This window comes from Pituophis catenifer, unplaced genomic scaffold (assembly GCF_029215685.1).
Source record: "Pituophis catenifer annectens isolate HBS135680 unplaced genomic scaffold, rPitCat1.0.hap2 SCAF_3, whole genome shotgun sequence".
Taxonomy (NCBI): Eukaryota; Metazoa; Chordata; class Lepidosauria; order Squamata; family Colubridae; genus Pituophis; species Pituophis catenifer.
This window is the reverse complement of record NW_027256883.1, coordinates 181,889,901-181,909,398: the sequence shown is the minus strand read 5'-3', so window position 1 is coordinate 181,909,398 and position 19,498 is coordinate 181,889,901. Positions and strand designations below refer to the sequence as shown.

Below are 19,498 nucleotides of genomic sequence, written 5' to 3'. Positions count from 1 at the left end.
ATTGATCAGGAGAGTCGCTGACCAGTTTGGGTCAATAGACATATTTGAAAAATGGTGAGGAGTATGTAGAGTATCGTTGTAGATGTACTACAACCTCCCTCACCACCAATTTACCAGAATATGGAATTTGATCTCAGCTACATTCTCTTGCTCTCTATATAATACCTGAATATTTACCAACAAAACATAAGATAGCATCTACTCATCATATATATATATATATTGTCTAAAAATAATGATATCGTCTATGTACTGTGGTAGAGAGGGGGCAATGATGACAAGTAAACCTCAAAGATCCATCAAGTAGACCTTAGGGAAGAATGTAATAGACTGGATTGCCTTCCAGAATATAGTTGAATCCCCAAGGACTTTGCTACTCTGACTCATTTCTGATCATTTAGACTACTGCAATCAGCTCTATATGGAACTACCTTTAAAGAGCTCTTGAATCATTATACGGTCCAAACTTCAACAGATCAGTATATTTCCAGTATTCACTGCTCATGTTCATTATGTATTTGCTGCAGTGTCTGTATTGGCTTTTAAAATATTGGTACTAAAACCATTTATGGCTTAACACAAAGCTATCTTCAAGCATTCAGTTCTTGAATCAGCCAGAGCTTTTCTATCTTGCCAGGAAAAGTAGCAGCTGATTCCCTGCTTTCGGGAAGTGGAGGAGGCTGAGGCGTGGAAGCACTGTTATTGTAGCAGTGTCAGGCATCTGGAATGGCCTCCCACTATAAATTACACAAGTCCCAATTTTAGTTACCTTCCAGAAATAATTGTCTTTTGGATTATTTAGATGGACTGATTTTTGGTTTGTCTTTACTGGATTATCACTGTGTTAATTATATATTATTAGAAAACCAAAGTGAGCCCTATGGGAGTGCAGTGGGGTATAAATAAGCAAACAAACAAACAAACAAATAAAGAAAATGTTACATTTCAGCAAAACGTATGACCCAGTGCTGACATTCTGATCAATAAGATATGGGTTGAAAACATGACAATTAAGTGAATATATCAGTGGCTTGAAAATCATATTCAAAGAATGCTAATAGATAGTTCCCCATCCAACTGGAGGGATTGTACTGGCTAGGATCTCACAAGGTTCAAGGCTCAGTCTATACTTCTCAGATTTGCAAATTACTTGGCAATTTTGATAAGCATTCTTTCCATCTCCTAATGGATAGAGATAGAAATGAAATTCTGATAGATTAGAGAAATTAATAGAGACAAAAGCAATATAGGAAATAGAAATAAAATCCATTAATTCCCCAAGACAAGGATACTTAAAGACCTAGGGACCTTGGTTTTCTTCCCTTGTTTTGTCCAAAACCCACCCTGTGATATCTGCTCTATAAATTTCCCCATTATAGATTTAAAAAATCTAATCTCTATCAGAAGCACTCCTATAGATCAGTTCATAATGTGGCAGAAAAACAAAGAAATACTGTAGTACTATCTTTTGCAAACCACATAATGAAACAGCATCAAAAGAACGTATAAGAAAATGTATACAAATCATAACTTATGAATAAAAGTATTTTAAAACGCAGAAACCGAGGAGTTGGGAAGCTTTTTAACCAAAATATGGGAATCAGTAGATCTACTAAATCAATAAATCTATATAAGATAGCAGAATTATATAATTATATAATTAAAGTACTCTTGCCCTTACTTAAAGCTTCTGGCAAATATATATATACAAATATACATAAAATATATCCAATTGCCAATCATTATCTCAGGGAGAAAAATATACTCTGTAAAATATAAGGAAATATGTTTTTGCATCAAGTATTTTGAAAGCAAATATATTTTTGGAAAGGACAAACAATAAAATTTTATGTTTATTTATTGGAAGGTAGTTCAGTAGATCCATAGGACTGCAGCAGTGTGTAAGTTCCACTGCTTATGGCATTGAGAAATAGATTGGAATTTCCATGGACAAGATGGGACACTATCTTCAACTTTCTTCCTTTATTTTATACTCTGACTGGCACAGTACAAATGGCAAAGGCATCTGAATGAAGACAAGAGAGGAATGCTCAGAGCTGCTCAGTTTAAGTACCAAGAAAAAACATAGGAAAAAATTGCAAGATTAAAAAAAAAACACTGCCAAATAAACAGTTCTGAAAGAGGAAATTATGTTGAACCACAATATTCTTTAATTAATGTTTATTTCGCTCATAACTATCAGTTCTTTCCCCCATCAAAATTAAAGCTTAATTTATTTTTACCAAGGATTTAAGTTCTGGTGGAATTTGGATAAATTCAAACTCTTTAATCTTCCCAGGATCAACATCCTCCTCAAGCTCCCAAGTACTTTCTTCATAGGGTAAGGAGCACCACTTCACCAGGTAGTGAGTCACCTCCTACAATCCAGGAACCAACAAAAGGAGAAGCAGTGAGGGCTCAAAACAAAAAGTGACAAAGGACAAATAATGGAACTCTTTGAGGAAACATAATCTGGGGGAAAAATCAAGATCATTATCAATTTGATAAGCTGAAATGTATCATGTATATAGGGGTGTAACCATGATTGATATGATCATGGATGCAACTTTAGAGCCAGCTATCACATGCTTCCAAAGAAAAGGAAAAGCTTTATATAAAGCAAACCTTTATCATTCCAGAGTCACTTTCAACTGAAAGATGGGCAGCATATAAATTTAATTAATAAATAAATCTTTCTTCACAAAAAGTGGATGTCAACTTCCAAGTGTACTTTTAATGTGAATGTTTAAAAAAGGTAAACCCATAAAACATTTAGTCATCATTTGTTAATCAATAACATGTTTTATCTTCAGTTCTTTTTTCTTAATAGAAATAATTGATTTAGCATGAAAGGCAGGGAACAGAAATACAAATTTTCAAATACATGGATGTTCCATGGCATTTCCATAGGCCTTGGGAGAGAGGGATGATTTAGTATCAATACTCTCACTTATCTCTAATTTTTAAGACCACGTACACTGTACAATTACACAAGCACATGGGAGGAGGAGAAATACATCAAAAATTTTGTCACCATGTAAAAATTATCTCCATACCTAATTTCTAACTTTTGTGTTACTAGTAGAATATTTTCTTATAACTATACAAAGGGTTCATGATCACATAATTCAACATGTGAAATGAAAATTGAACAATGCTTTATCATTTATACCTAGGTAAACTGTAAGAATTAAACCAATATATCCTTATTTTAATTAATCCAGAAAGGTTTAGGGCATTTGTTAAAAAGTAGAGGGATTCTCTATAGTCATCTGATTTTCACTAAAACATGGAATTATGTAGACTTTATGTTGATCCCATTCTTTTTTTTTTTTTTTAAGTACAGGAATATTGCCTATATTGATTGGCAGACTTTTCACACCAGGAGGCTTCTCTAATGCTAAAGCAACCACAACTGGGCTGCAAAAATGCAACTGGTCACTAAGTGGCAACAAAAAGATACACAAATTTATAAGCAACCATCTAATAGTCATCTGGATTTTTGCAGTCCAGATCAGTGGTGGGTTGCTCCCAGTTCGCACCGGTTCTATAGAACCGGTACTAAAACCAGCGGGAGGCTCTGCCCACTGACCCTGATGCCATGAAAACGCTTATGCGCATGTGGTAATGCCTACCCAACATAACTGAACTTGGGGTTTACTGCATGCAAAACATAATTAGTGTCAACACCTAATAAATTTGACAACTGCAGGGATTTAAGGCCCATTTAAAATGTGGTGAGCATTTTATAGACATCATCACTGCCTTGAGGGGAGTTGGAACTTTCTATTTACAAAGTTGGTACTACTATGCTCCATTCTCAGTCAGATGGAGTTTGGAGCCTGGAAGATGCCAAGGACTATACCCAAGGTGCTACGTTGTGGAGCACAGCTCTGAGACATGAGAAATGAAAAGAATCTGAGTATTTTAAAGCCAGGTAAGGAATTTACCTCTCAAGCTTGGAGTGGGCTCTGCCTGAACTCTGTCACTTTTCCATGAAGCAGAACACCTTTTTATTCCATCAAGCGGGCTTGGCCTGATCTCTTCCCTTTTTAAAATATGTAAATTTTAATCTGTTTTTAAATTATTGGGGTATTTTAATTTGTCTGGGCCAAAAAGTTTAATTTGATTTTATCGGGTTTTTAAATTTTGTGTATTTATGTATTTTATTGTTGGCTGTTCACCGCCCTGAGTCCTTCGGGAGTAGGGCGGTATACAAATCAAATAAATAAAATAATAAATAAATAAATAAACACCTATACCATAATTGTGCTGATCTTACCAGATCTAAACCAAAGTTACAAGGCACTACATCTCTTCCAAGAGAGCTGTGAAGTTCAAAGGAAAAGCCTCTTTCTAGACTATATTTGAGTATGGGTTATTAAGAGAAAAAAAAAGACTGCTTTTTATAGTTGCAATTTAAATGCACACATGACTACAGATCTCAGAAAAATTGTCCTACAGAAACTCTATCCTAGAGTCACATAATGACTACATTTCAGTAATCTCTTATTTCCAGCACTAAACTTGCTGAGTCAGCAGAACAAACTGCATTGACGTTCACAATTACTTAGCTGAAAAACTCTTGGCAATTAAGAGACCGATGGGGGTGGAGGGGGATTGTATCACTATATTTTACTAAAAAGCCCCCTCTGCTTCCCAGACTGAGGTCAGCCATGAAAATTAAGAGAGTGGAGAATGTGAATTGCAAATAACAATCATGGTGAGAACAACATCTACCTCCCCAGTTTCAGAGTCCTTTGTGTGAGCCACTTCTAGAATTCTATCAACTTCCACATAGTCTGGATTGAATAGATCTTCATCAGGCTGGCAAAATAAGAAACAAACAGCAGATACGCGTTAAGTCATGTTAGGCCTAGCCAGGAAAAAAAATCAGTTTCTCAAGTTATTACCGTATTTTTCAGAGTATAAGATGCACTCCCCCCCCCCAAAAGAGACTGAAAATTTGGGTGCGTCTTATACTCTGAATGTATCTGAATGTAGCTTTTTTTGAAGCTTTTTTTCAGCCCTAACAAGGCGCTAGCAAGTAAAGCAATCTCCCTGCTTTGCCTGCTTTTCTCATTGCTGCTCCCTCTCAGCTGTGCTTTAGAAGCTGTTTTTTATCCCCAAGCAGGGGATAAAAAGTGCGCGCACGCTCAAAACCAGCAAACTAACGTGCTGAAGTTGACCAGATTAAGGACGCTAGCCAGATGAATACCTGGTAGGCAGATTTTTTTTTCCTATTTTCCTCCCCAAAAACTAAGCTGTGTCTTATACTCTGGTGCATCTTATACTCCAAAAAATACAGTAATTCATGTCAGATAGTGAAACAAGAAAGTCATAAAGGCAGTCAGAAGCAAGAGTTTGGGCCTCCTGAACTAGCAGGAAGGAAGCAATTTCTACCGTCAAAAAATTTTATTTTATTTTTAATAGAGTTGCAGACAAAACAGCTCTTTAGCAGGTTCTTCCTTGGACTTTCTTGTAGAAATAAAAGCTTTGGCAGCTTTTTTCCTTACATACCTCAGTTGCAATCTTTGAAATATAAGCCCCAAATAGATGTGTGAAGACCAAGAAATATTAGAAAAACAATTCCACCCAAACCTCCTTATTTTCACTTGTAAAACTGTGAATTCTGCTCATCTAGAATAACAGTGTAAAGGTTCAGAGCAGAAACTCAACTCTCCCAAATGCTCCACTGCTTCCCACCAAAAATAAGTAAAACTAAATATAAGAAAAAAGATAGTGGGATGATAGTTACATAACACAAAAGAACATTCTTTGGAATCTGGAGCTGTGTTGGGATCCCTGAAGAATATAAGGATGGATAGCATTCAAAGAGTCCATCTGAGAAGACTTAATCTCTCTTCTTCAAGCAGAGTTTGCAATTTATTTCCACTTCTAACCTTTTCCTAACTAGTTCCCCTGCAACTAGAAAAATGCTTAATTTTGGAGAATGAAATTACAATTTCCTACAGTTAGTTCTTGAGTTATGATGGCAATTGGGACCAGGATTGCTGTCACTAAGTGATACGGTTGTAAAGCACTACATCATGTAACTGGATAGCAGAGCTATGGAAATCCTGGCAGTCCTGGAATCCCAGGTAAGAAATATGGGGGTGTCACAAGAGAAATGGGGGAGGCCAGGGAAGGTTGGGGAGGTCCAGTACAGGTTGCATGTGATTTGGGGGAAGCCAAGGAGAGCCTAGGAGGGCTGGTGGAAGCTGCAAGCAGGTAGGGAGGTGCTGCAGGCTAGAACAACTTACGGGAACAACTTGAGACCTTTGCTGCCAGCTTCCACATTGACTTTGTTTGTGTGTTGTGGCCCACAGAGCAGAGCTGGCAGCACAGTCAGACAGTGAGGAGATTGGGGAGGAACATGGGCCAGTCCTGGGGGCTGGGGAAAGCTCGGACGAGGGCTCTGCGTCAGAGGCAGAGAGGGAGATAGACAGCAGTGAGGCAGAGGAACAGCTGGAGCCCGTTCCCAGTGTGTGCATGCGCAGAGCTGCCAGAAGACAAAAACAACTCAGAAAGCAGGGTCGACTTGGGAGTAAAGCCACACCTGGGAGATGATTGGCCCCTCCCATAGGAAACAAAAGAGGAGTGAAGGGGGAGGGGGCTTTTGCAGGAAACAGTTCATTCATTCGGTAGTTTCAAGAGTGGAAAGTTCTGTTCGTAACTCTAAGGGACTCTGTGCCAAGTTTTGCCTTACTCTGCATTTGGAAACAAGTTACATGGCAGCTTGCCAAGCAAGATAAGGTGTGTTGATAAATATTCCTTTGAAAAACTGTTTGGACAAACCTTGCTGACTGTGAATGAAAGTAATTCACAGTTGTGAAAATAAAAGAGGTTTTGCCGGGACCAATTCCTGCTTCCTGCTTTTTAAGGGAGCCTAGGTCAGAACATTGAACATGTGGGCAGCTGGGAAGGAAAGTCACAAATAGTGGCCACAGCTACCTGCATCATCATAATCGCAAGCTGAGCAACCAAGCTCCTGGAATGTGATCACGTGATGGGGTGCTACAATTGCTACAACTTTGGGAACCAGTCGTATATCCATTCTTTCAGTGCCACCATAACTCTGAATGGTTGCTGAATAAATGGACATGAGCCAAGGACTACCTGTATGGAAAGCGTGAGTTTTATGCCAACAGTTATTTCTTTTTCAAGATGCTGGTTGGAAGCAATTACCAAACAAAAACAGCAACAGTAAATCAACCAATATTCTAACTGAGTATTAATCCTGAGCTGTCAGAAATATAAATATCTATAATGATAAGCTTGAAATTACCATACTGAATGAACAGGACATCAATTATTTATCTCTACTCAACCTCTTCCATTCCAATTACACAATACATCCACAATAGCATCACATGTAACGACATGATAGTTAGAAAGAGAGCACACTAAAAACAAGATTCTCAGGTATCTATTGACTGGTAACATGTCATCATACAAAACTTTCTATTCCTGTACCTGGCAGAGGTACAATAATTTTGTACTTTTATCCAGCTAGGCCAGGGGGATCAAACTCAAGGCCCGGGGGCCAGATCCGGCCCGCAGGATGCTTAGATCTGGCCCAGAGGCCCGTTCTGGAAACAGCGAAGGACCAGCCCGCGGTGCCTCTGCTAGCGAAAAAGGAGGTCAGGAGGGCCACGGACAGCCCACCCAGACTCCGAGGGTCTCCTGAAGCACTCTGCCAACGAAAATAGAGCCCGTGTGGGCCACGTGCGGCCTCCCCAAGCTCCATTTTCCCCTGGCAGGGAACTGCAGGAGGCCGTCGTGGCAAAAAGCGGAGCCTTGATGAGTGACATCGAACTGGCCACGCCCACTCCGGCCACGCCCCAGCCACATACCCTGACCCCCTGAGGTCAAACACAACCTGATGCGGCCCTCAATGAAATCAAGTTTGATACCCCTGATCTAAGCCATCATCATAATCTATTAATTTAAATTTATTATCCCCACCAATTCCTATAGACTCAGAACAGTTTATAAAACCCAGAGTTAAAATCAATTTTTAAAAAGTTGAATGAGTTACAATGGCAATTGGGAACACGATTGCCATAGCTAAGCAATTTGGTTATAAAGTGCAACATTATATAACTGCATGCTTAGCAATAGCAATCCAGGAATTCCTGGTTGTAGTCCTAACCTCAAGACATGTGGGTCATTAAGCGGAAAGTAGAGGGAATCCCAGTTAAGAAACATAGGGATGCCATGGGGGAGAGGTTCTGGGAAATATGGCACAGATTGCTTGGGTGTTGCTGCAATGCAGATTGAATTTGGGCAATTTGGGAAAAGAGGGTGCAAGTCCCTATGCGTAAGTGCAGGGAGGCTAGTAAAGGAGGGTAAAAGAAACGCTCTTTAATCATATTTTTGCTTTAGTTTACAGCAATGGTGCTGCTTATATGCGTACACATTGCTAACTGCGTACATTGACAATACCACAAAAAATAGCCCCAGTTAACAGACCTTTAAAAATATTCTGAGAAAGTAACAAAATCAACCAGGAAAATTCATTACTGACCTCAGTGAAAATGTGCTTCATTTGGGCCTGTTTATTGCGAAAGCGTTTAATCTTCTGGGAGATCCGTGGATCTTTTTCTAGCTCCTCCATGGTGGCCCATTTACAGTGCAAATAAGAACTATGAATTAATGAAGAGTATCATTCAGATTATTAAGAAGGAACCAGGAAGACGTGCACATGATTGGCATTTTAACACAAACTTGTCCAAATCTTACTTCCTTCAAGTATGTAATTGCATCACAATATCTATATCTTTCCAAAAGCTGAATTGTAATTTACAGCTAATATCATGTTTAAAATGTTAAGAAAAATGCAATCAAATAAGCATATTCTGGCGGATGTATGCATAAAAATGCAATGTATTAGATTACTAATGTTTCTCTAAAGATATAAATTGAGGAGAAAAAAATACAAAAATTCAAATATTAGGAAAAGTGTTGCAGAAATCAGCTATTAGGAATTTAAAGTTGGAAAAATATGAAATTGAGCAAAATCAAATTTGACAAATCAGTCAATTCTAATATGAAGAAATAGATGCTACTTTATATGTTTTGGACATCCAAAACTGAACAGTACGTAGCACATTGATAAGACAAACACATGCTATACGTACAAATTGCGGTACTTTACATAGAACTCTTCCTGTTCATAAGTTGCTCCTCCAGGATAAATCTGGAACAACAATTATTTGTTTGTTTGTTTGTTTAATTATATAGATATATTATACCCATTAATGCTTAGCATCCATTATATATTAATTATTTATTTATCTATTTTTATCTATTTTTATTTATCTATTTCTCAGTTTATTTATTTATTTATTTATCCATCCATCCATTCAATCAATCAATCAATCAATTTCAATAGCTGCCCATCTCACTCAATAATTCTTGGCAGATTAGAAATAAAAAAATACTTTACAATTAAAAATACTGAAAACATTTAAAATAATAAAAACAAAAAAACCATCCATGCAATATGAATATATCCATTCATTAGTATCCATTATAGCCATTAATGCTTAGTCAGCATCATTTGGACAAAACTGAGACTAGGCAAGGACCACAGCCAATGGTAGCTTACTTGAATAAACTACTTTGTAATGTAACCAAATATAAGATTCCACAGGTACAATGTTCAAATATGACTGGAATAATATTAAAATCCATTTGGCAAGAAAAGCAGAAGTGAATAGGAAAAATAAAGGACAATCCCATTCCTTACTGATATTAAGCAAAGTCATTCAAATCTCTCAGGAATAAGAAATAGTAAAGCAATACCTGAGATGTTCCTATAATAATTTTTTTCCATATGCTTCTTCTGCAGTTATATGACTGCGTACCTTAATTACAAGAAAAGCTGAACTGACCATGAGAAAAAGCTCCAAATCCATTTTGAAATAATATTATTGGCTCATTCAAGATTACAAAATAATGGGGAAACATCTGACCTTCTAGACCCTTTCATAAAGCAAAACAGATTAAAATAAAATACAGAAAAGTGTGAAAGCTACTTCATTGTGGCTGCATTAGTTACAAACTTAAGTGGCATATGGGAAAAGACAGCAGATCTATCAATTGGCTTTTATTAGGTGCGGTTTGATTCTACCCAGGCCTCAATCAAAATTGGTGATACACTCACACCCACGCACAAACTTTATTATATCAAACTTATTTTTATCCAGTTTTCACTCTATTTATTAATATAATACAGCCAATTGATACAGAATTTTTCTCTCAAAAAAGCTCTTTTATCCCAGAGCTTGCAGTCCTCAATATAAATAATTGCTTCATGAGCAAGTGGTGTTAGGGAATAAACCATGGCAGCAGAGAATATGTTTCAGATCTGAACATCCACTTACATACTGAAATTGGTGAGTGGGGAAGGCAACTTTTGAGGCACAATTTTGCCATCACTTGCATTCTGAATGTAAATACCCACTCTAGACACATAGAGAACAATATCCCTCTGCCTTGAGCTTCAAACTGAATACTTGCCCCTGCTTCCAACAAGATTTCCAAACTCCAGTCTATTCATTCACTGCATGAAGAAGCTAAGCTCCAAACATAATAGTCCTACTATTCATTATCATATTACCGTAGGAAACAAATTATGATAAAGTAAATAATTTACCGCATCTTCTTATAATACCAATTACTATAATTTAACACAATCGATCATATTCTTTCCTTTCAATAGAATAAATAACTCATAAAGGAACTGAAAGGGCTCCAAGGACAAGGGAGGCTCTCACCTCTTTCTGCACCATCCTGGAAGCAAGAATTTTCTCAATGATGTTGGCATCGTCCTCAGGAGGTTCCTATGGAGCAGAGACAGGAAGAAGGAAGTTTAGCTGCCCAGATGTGATTGTGGCATTTAGTGTTTTAAAGCAATGTACATTAAAAGTTTGACTTTCCGTACTTCAAGATATCTCTTGGAATTAATATAGACAGGGTACTTCTTGTCATGTAAAATCACATGATTGCAATTTGTAACCTCTTGATAGTTTCCCCAGTGACTTTGATGGAAGGTTGTTAGGTTCAGTCATGTAACTGCAGGATGTTGTGATCATCGTAATTGTGAGCCGGTTGTGAAGTACCCAAATCACAATCACATCACCACCAGGATATTGTGACGGCCACAACATTGAGGATCGGCTGTAAATCTCCTTGTTCGGTACCATCATAACTTTAAACAGACACTGAACTAACGGTCATTAATGGCAGATCATGCTGATTTCTTATATATGATGTGCAATTCTATTCTGGTCTTGTCTATTCTAATGATCATATATTTATTCTCATATAAAAAGAAAGTGGCAGATAAAGTGGGTGAGAGTGCCCGAAGATTATTAAAGGCAATCACTGAAAACAAACTATCAGCTTAAGAACTGAATTTAGTTTACATATGTATTTCTGTTACTTGCACACTTTCTCTGCATCTCTCCCAGACCTGACAGGATTATTCTTGTGGGGAGAATTAGGAGGAGGACAGAGTTTTACAGTATATATGTTCACCTCCTTGAGTTACCTATCCAGTAATAAAGACAGGATAAAATCTAATAAATAAATAAATAAGGTATTAGGAGGAGGGGTGCCATTGTGTCAGTGTAGAGTCCTGGCGACTACTTGGACAAGTTCCTACAGTTTTCTTGGCAAAATTTTGGAATGGTTTGCCATTGCCTGCTTCCTAAGAGAAAGATTGGTCCAAAGTTACCCAGTTAACTTTGTGCCTAAGGTGAGACCACTACTTAAGAGTATCCGAGTTCCCAGGGGGATGCCTTAACCACTACATCGAACTGATTCTTAAGTCATTTTTATGTTGTTTTAATTATAATAGAAGCTTATCACAATTATCAATCTTTGCTTATAATTAAATATAAAGAATGACTTTAAGAAATTTTTTAAAAAGGAACAAATACGGAGAAATCAAAATCAGATTAGAATTTAATTTGGGAAATACTTACTTGGTGGTAAATTAAATAAGAATTGCTTCTGGGTATGTACATATTATTACATTTCAAGTGACAGAAAATAATCAGTTAAATGATTCACTTATTTAGGATAATTTAAAATTACAGAAAAAGGTTAATGCTGCATTTTTCTGGTCTATCACCCCACATGATATCCTCGATTGGGAATTTGTTACAAATGAATGCACTCTATAAGAATTCAGTTTAGGAAAAAAACCCATGGATTTTACTCAAGATATGTAATTCGTTTCAAATTGCTACAAACATGATCTCACATGTCTACTGTGCCATGAGTTCACGGACAAATGGATTTTCTAAATGGAACTAAATTTTGTTTCCCAATTGTCCCAGCCATACCTCTGCTTGCCAAGCCAAGGTAGATGCAGAAAGTGCAGAAGCTCGGCCAGCACCCAATACAGCTATTGTTTCACCATCATCATCAACCACCTTGAAATCCAAGTCTTCATTGTACTTCCTACGCTTCACCTGGCGTCCAGAACGGCGCTTCTGCACAGCAAACACAGACTCAAATATGGTAGAAGAGATATATACAATACTAGATAAAGAGCCACGGTGGCGCAGTGGTTAGAGTGCAGTACTGCAGGCTACTTCTATTGATCACCAGTTGCCAGCAGTTTGGCAGATCAAATCTCACCAAGCTCAAGGTTGACTCAGCCTTCCGTCCTTCCGAGGTCGGTAAAATGAGGACCCAGATTGTTGGAGGCAATATGCTGACTTGCAATATGTAAACCTCTTACAGAGGGCTATAAAGCACTGTGAAGCGGTATATAAGTCTAAGTGCTATTGCTATTGCTATTGCTACTGCTTAACTGAAATCCAGCCCTTGTCCAGGTTATACAAATAAATACACAATGCTTAGATTTGGCCAATATGTTGCCAGCTAATGAAAAATTAGGGCATCAGAGGCTTGTACTAAACAAAATGTTGTAAGACATAGACATATGATTTAGGTTCTCACTTCAAAAGTTTGAACATCCCATCCCAAAAATAAATATGATGCCAAATAAATGAAGTCAGTCTTTCAAACAATGGAGAGAGCAACCTGCTATGTACTGGTTTCATGCATGCTGAAAAGCCCCAAACAATATACCAATGTAAGCCAAAGCATAGACAAGTTAAGACATAAAGCAGGAAATGAATACAAATCTCAGTTCTCTCTTTCTCTCTCTCTCTCTCTCTCTCTCTCTCTCCCTCTCTTTCTGTGTGTGTGTGTGTGTGTGTGTGTGTGTGTGTGTGTGTGTGTTCCTACTTTGTTTGATCCTTTCTTTTTCATAATAAATTACATTTCTATTCCATCACCACCTGGTCCTAGAATACTTCGCCAACCCCCTAGGCGGTTCTGGATAGCAAAGAAAGCAAGGGAGAAAACTGCCAATCCTAAAAATTGCCTGCCAATTTATCTAAATTCTGAAAGAGAAGAAATTTGTTTTTGCCTACTTTCTGTCTTTCCTGGAGTCATATTTGAACCACTCGCTGCTCCTACACATTGCATATATTCTTTAAATAAATACATTGCTCAATTCAGAAATCATTTTCAGACGGTTCTCTTTACATCAACTGATCTTTTTAATATAACGCTTTCAGAAAATTCCCTCTGGAGTGCTTCTCCTGCTTAACTTCAGCTCTTTCTAATCAATACCAGTGAATCTGATAGTTCTCCCTTGTCTGTTGATTACTTCATGATTCAGCCCTTGAGAAATCACCACTGAATATGTGAACTGAAATGCTCTGCATCTGAGTCAATGGCCTAAGTCAGTGATAGCTAACCTTTTTGCCATCATGTAGCGGGGGGGGTAGCGGAGGGGTATCGCGCGGGTGCTCACACCCATAATTCTATGCACCCCGCCCCCATGCACGTGCATGTGACACCCCCACCCGCTACCCCTGCTCCTAGCATGCGATGGCCCGGTAGGCCCATTTTTCTCTCTCACCTGGCTCCAAAGCCTTTCTAGGAGTCTGGGGAGGGCGAAAACAGCCTTCGCCACCCCCCCCCAAGGCCAGAAAGGGTCCATTTGCCAACTTACGGTGGGACCGGAAGTTGGCAAACGGGCTTTTCGGCCTCCAGAGAACCTCCAGGGGGTGGGGAAGGCCGTTTTCATCCTCCCTAGACTCCTAGAGAGGCTCTGGAGGCTGGGGACAGCAAAAACAGGCCTTCCGGTCCCACCAGAAGTTGGCAAATGGGCCCTTTCTGGCCTCTGGAGGGCCTCCAGGAGGGTGGGGAAGGCCATTTTTGCCCTCTCCAGACTCCTAAAAAGGCTCTGGAGCCAGGTGAGAGAGAAAAACAGACCTTTCCCACAACCCCCCCCCAAGGCCCTCTGGAGGCAGGAAACAACCTATTTCCTTACTTCTGGTGGGCCCAGAAGGCCCAAAAATCAGCTGGCTGCCATGCACATGCATGCCGGAGCTGAACTCACATGCCCATTGATATGGCTACATGTGCCACCTGTGGCATGCATGCCATAGGTTTGCTATCACGGGCCTAAGTCAAATAAAATGCTAAAGTTATTAATCACTTTGGGCTAGGTTCATATATGATGCTAAGCTATATATGATGCTAAAGCAACAATGTACCTTAAAGTGATAGGTGAACTAAAGCAATGTGAAGGGATGTCTTTGTTATACTATATCTATGAAGGCCCATTCACATGATTTCAAGTCTGAATAATACAGTGAGAATATGGTGACCATAACTCCTACAAAAGATGTGTGATGTTCCTTTGATTGTTTTGTGAATTTATGGAATGCTTGTGGCCAACAGAGGTATGTTCATTGGGAACATGAAAATGTGCACACATTAAACCGAATGATGTGCTGCAAAGCTCAATAATGCAACAAGCATATGAAAATTATTGTATCAAGGACTAAGTTAATTATTATTATTTATTATATGCTGCTCATCTTGCAGTTCAAATCAAAATTGAAGAGAAGAAATGAAGACAGAATTGCAAAACAAATATAGGATGGAAGATTTAAGTGAGAGAGGAAAGAAAGAAAACATGTCAAGAAAGTTATGGTTGAATCATGTTGATGAGATCCTCGCCAACCTGTGGTAAAAAGTTTAAGCAACTAAAGGCAATTAGAGCCATGGTAACGCAATGGTTAGAATGCAGTATTGCAGGCAATACTGCCAGCAGTTCGAACCTGACCAGCTCAAGGTTGACTCAGCCTTCCATCCTTCTGAGGCTGGTAAAATGAGAATCCATATTGTTGAGGGTAATATTCTGATTCTGTAAAATGCTTAGAGAGGACTCTAAAGCATTGTGAAGCAGCATCTAAGTCTAAGTGCTATTGCTATTGCTAATGTGTAAATTGGGGTATGGATGTGGTAGAAGCACTAAACTGTGTCTAGAAACGATCTTACATTTTGTAAGAATGACTACAATTTGACAACTTTCCACGCTTTCAGTTTTGTGCACAAGCTAATATACAGGTACATCATGGTAGGATCCTAACAATCATAACCAAAGAATAATAGGAACTAACGAAACATAAACTGGTTGTACTCATGAGAAAATTGTAGCAATACTAGATTGTCTCACATCCATAAAGATTCAAGATTCAAGTATACCTGGCTGTCAATTGATTCAACAGATTCCTCAAGGTTTTGTCCAGATAATGAAAGGAGGCCTTGATCCAATTCTAAACTATCAAGTGACATGTCATTTTTCCTTTTTCCTTTCTTCTTCTTTTCAACAGGAGTTGGTCCTTGCTCCATACTGCAGGTACAAATGAATAGCATTATAGTATTACAGTAAGTATCATTGAACTCAGTATCCGTCATTCATGTTTTACCCAAAAACTACCCATGACCATCTTTTTTTCTGGTTTTTCAGAAAGTGTCATACCTTTTGCAGTCAATAGCCAAATTCAAAATACCACAGAGAAGCAATGTCTTTGTGAGGGTTCTTTTTCTACTGCACTCTTTTCTGCAGTACCCAAACACCATTTTAAAGACAAAGGGATTACTCTCTCCAACACTGAGCAATACATATTCAAATATATACAATTTTAGTCTGAAAATTCCATTTCCAGCTAACTTTCTTTTGAGGAAATTATTTCGCATAACTATTATTTCTGAGCCTCTGCAAACAAAACACATATAAAGATATGACAAGTTCACAACTAAAACTATTCTGACTACAGAAATTGGTTTTTAACCTAAGACATTCAGCAAAATTCAGGCCCTGTTAAAGTATTGCATTTGTATGCAAGCTTCTTTATTTACACTGTCCCCTTCTTCCATTTAATTGAAAAAATTTCTACTTATAAGTAACCAGGCAAACTAAAAATAATTGTTATGAGTACCACATTATTAATGAAATCATGTGAACTATAATTGAGAATCTTTTTCTTTTTCTGATTCTCACCTGTAATGAGTCCAATTCTACAGCTCATCAGGGAAGGCAGATGTCTTCTTAAATGATATAAAGTAGAGATGAGTAACTTTTTCTTGGCTGAAGGCCACATTTGGTCTTTGAATAGTGTACCATGGGCTACATTCCAAAAAGTAATATGTAGGGCCAAGGCAAAATTAAATTTGATTTTGTTTCAATTACACTTACTTTATATTAAAATTAACTAATAGTTAACCAATGGTTTTGAAGGATTTTGGAGTAGCCACCCAAGGTTTCCAGAAGAAGCATACAGCCCTGGGACCTCTTTTTTATATATTTCTGATGCAAATCATCCCTTTCTGTATAATAATATTATCTGTATATAATAATAAGACTAATAGATAACAGCAACTATAGTAGTATATTTAAGATGTGAAATACTAGAGAATTGCAGCTTTATCTTTCAAATAAGTATTTAGTCATATTTTTCCAATATTTTTATTAAATGTTGCAATTAAAAAGCTAAAAGGTAACACAAACCAAATGAAACAGCGAAAGAAAAAAATAGAAAGTGGGGGGGGGGGGGGAAGAATGGGAAAAAAAATAGAAGAAAAAATAAGAATACTGTATAATAAAGAAAAAAAAAAGAAATAAAGAACTAAATTCTCCTTCCATCAGAACAAGTATAAACAATTTAAGTAACTAATCACCTTTTCCTAAAATACAAAAAAATGTTCTCTTCTTTTCATATATCATCTCTTACCTATAAACAAAACTTTAAAATCTCTTTATTCAGTCTTGGTCAGCAAAATCCATTAAAGGATATTGGAGATAGCAACACATATACTTGAACCTTGACCAAGTAAATCAACTTTATATTTCTACCCTTTTAAAAATCTTCAAATTTATTGTCCTGAATGTCCTAGAACTTGATTTTTTTTTTTATTTGATTTATATGCCGCCCTTCTCCGAAGACTCAGGGCGGCTTACAATGCGTTAAGCAATAGCCTTCATACTTCTGTATATTTATACAAAGTCAGTTTATTGCCCCCACAATCTGGGTCCTCATTTTACCTACCTTAGAAAGGATGGAAGGCTGAGTCAACCTTGAGCCTGGTGAGATTTGAACTTGCAGTAATTGCAGGCAGCTGATGTTAATAACAGTGCTTTAGTCTGCTGCGCTACCAGGGCTCCTTTTCCCTTTTTTTGTTTCTTCTCACGCAAGCCTACCAAATTTTAATAGGTCACCTTTGTAAATCTAATATACTGTAGGAAAGTCACTCTACTGATCTGTTGTTTAATATATCCCTTTTAATTATAGGTAGTTCTTGACTTTTACTGACAATTGGACCAGAAATTCCACTGCTAAATGATGCAGCTGTTAATTGAGTCATACCTGATTTTACAACCTTTTTGCCACTATCTTTAAGTGAATTACCACAGTTATTAAATGAATCGTGTGGTCTTTAAGTGAATCCTAGCCAGCTCTTTCCATTGACTTTGTCGGAAGCTGCCTGGCAAAATCACAAACTGTGATTATATGAGCCTGGGACACTGCAACAGTTGAAAATACATACCAGTTGTCCAGCGCCCAAATTTTGATCACGTGACGATGAGGACACTGCAACAATTTAAGTGCAAGAACCGATTGAAAATCACTTTTTTCAGCACCACCATAACTTTAAACAGTTGCTTAAAAAGTGATGGTAAGTCAAAGACTACCTGTATTACAACACCAACTGGTTTCATTTGTAAATCCAGTATATCATCTTTTGTAAAGATCATTCTTTCAACCTGTCATTTTTATGAAATATATTTTTACATTTTATATTATATTATATTCAGTCTTTATAATAACTTCTGTCTTGTATAGTAAAACTTGTTCCTCTTCCATAATATCATTTACATACTATCTATTATAGCAAACATTCTTAAAATTAACTTTTGATCCACTGTTCCCAAATATCTTTCAAAATGTCCATATGTTAAAATATTTTGCTACATTCTGTATTAGCAAATTGAAATTAAGTGTTCTTTCCCATTAATTGTAATTTTTAGTTCTTTCTTGTTCTAATCTACAAAGTCCAAGATCCACCGTCTGGCTGCCAATCTTCACCATTATATGATCTACTCTTTCAGATATGTCTAGTTCTCCATCTCTTTACCAAAACATAATTTACTTATAATCTTATCATAAATAACAATAGAATGTTACAATAATAAAATAGGAATGTTCTCTTACAAGAGCATATAACCCCCTTTTTTTATAAAATAAAAAAGAACAAAAAAGTCTAGATACAAAGAAAGTAACTTTCATCTACAACATAAAAATGAGAAAGTCATATAAGAAAATATTGGAAGTGATTATATAAATGGATGTTTATATGGTTAAGTAATTCTAGCCACTTAAGTTATGAAATCTAATGAAGATTTCAGTATCACATGCAGACAAGTATAGCTGTGAACACACCAGTGGGAAGTTCTAGATTGGCAGCTACTATGGCAATGCCATAGCTGAATTCATCTTTTAGCCAAAGTGAAATCAAGTCAATGTTTTATTTAGCTTCCTATAATCCTAATAAAAAGCAAACCTCATTTCATTCTAGCACTGATGATGTTACCTAGCTGGGTATATCATCAAATAAACAACCAAGCTCAGAGAATACCAAGGACTATATTATGCCATAATATAGCTGTTTGTTTTTTGGTTTAGCATCAAGTAAAAGCCTTTCTATTATGATCTAGCAATATGTGTAACTAAAACACTATGGCTTATTAAACAAGCCATTTAAAAAATCCTATCTAATGTATAAACCAAACTCATCGATATTTCACATATATAGTATCATACCATTTTGCTTTCTTGTGTGACCATTTCTAGAGGAAACTTTGCCTACATCCTCATATTATTTAATTATGACACATACCCCATACTTGCTCATCCCTGAGTTTCCGAATGAAAGGCAGAATATATATTTTGTTTTCCTCCCCACAAATATGAGTGCCACCCTACAGTTAGATCATGTCCTTCTAATGTTAGCAGCCTTCTATTTTCCAATTCCATCCACTCCTTTATCCAAACTAATCCTGCTGCTTGATAGTAGGTCTCCCAATCTGGGAGGGTGGCTCCTCCTCTGTCTC

At 37.3% G+C, this 19,498-nt stretch overlaps 1 protein-coding gene across 1 annotated transcript in view; it reads right to left on the bottom strand.

Annotated features, from left to right (window-relative positions):
* The window catches only part of CHD6 (chromodomain helicase DNA binding protein 6), a 151,013-nt gene that overhangs the window by 48,742 nt on the left and 82,773 nt on the right, over positions 1-19,498 (bottom strand). Inside the window, exons 6-12 of the mRNA XM_070941645.1 lie at positions 15,592-15,739; positions 12,360-12,509; positions 10,785-10,850; positions 9,144-9,202; positions 8,531-8,648; positions 4,741-4,827; positions 2,244-2,378 (exon numbers count right to left, since the gene is read on the bottom strand). Coding sequence (XP_070797746.1) covers positions 2,244-2,378; positions 4,741-4,827; positions 8,531-8,648; positions 9,144-9,202; positions 10,785-10,850; positions 12,360-12,509; positions 15,592-15,739 — 763 coding nt within the window. The remainder of the gene's footprint in view (positions 1-2,243; positions 2,379-4,740; positions 4,828-8,530; positions 8,649-9,143; positions 9,203-10,784; positions 10,851-12,359; positions 12,510-15,591; positions 15,740-19,498) is intronic.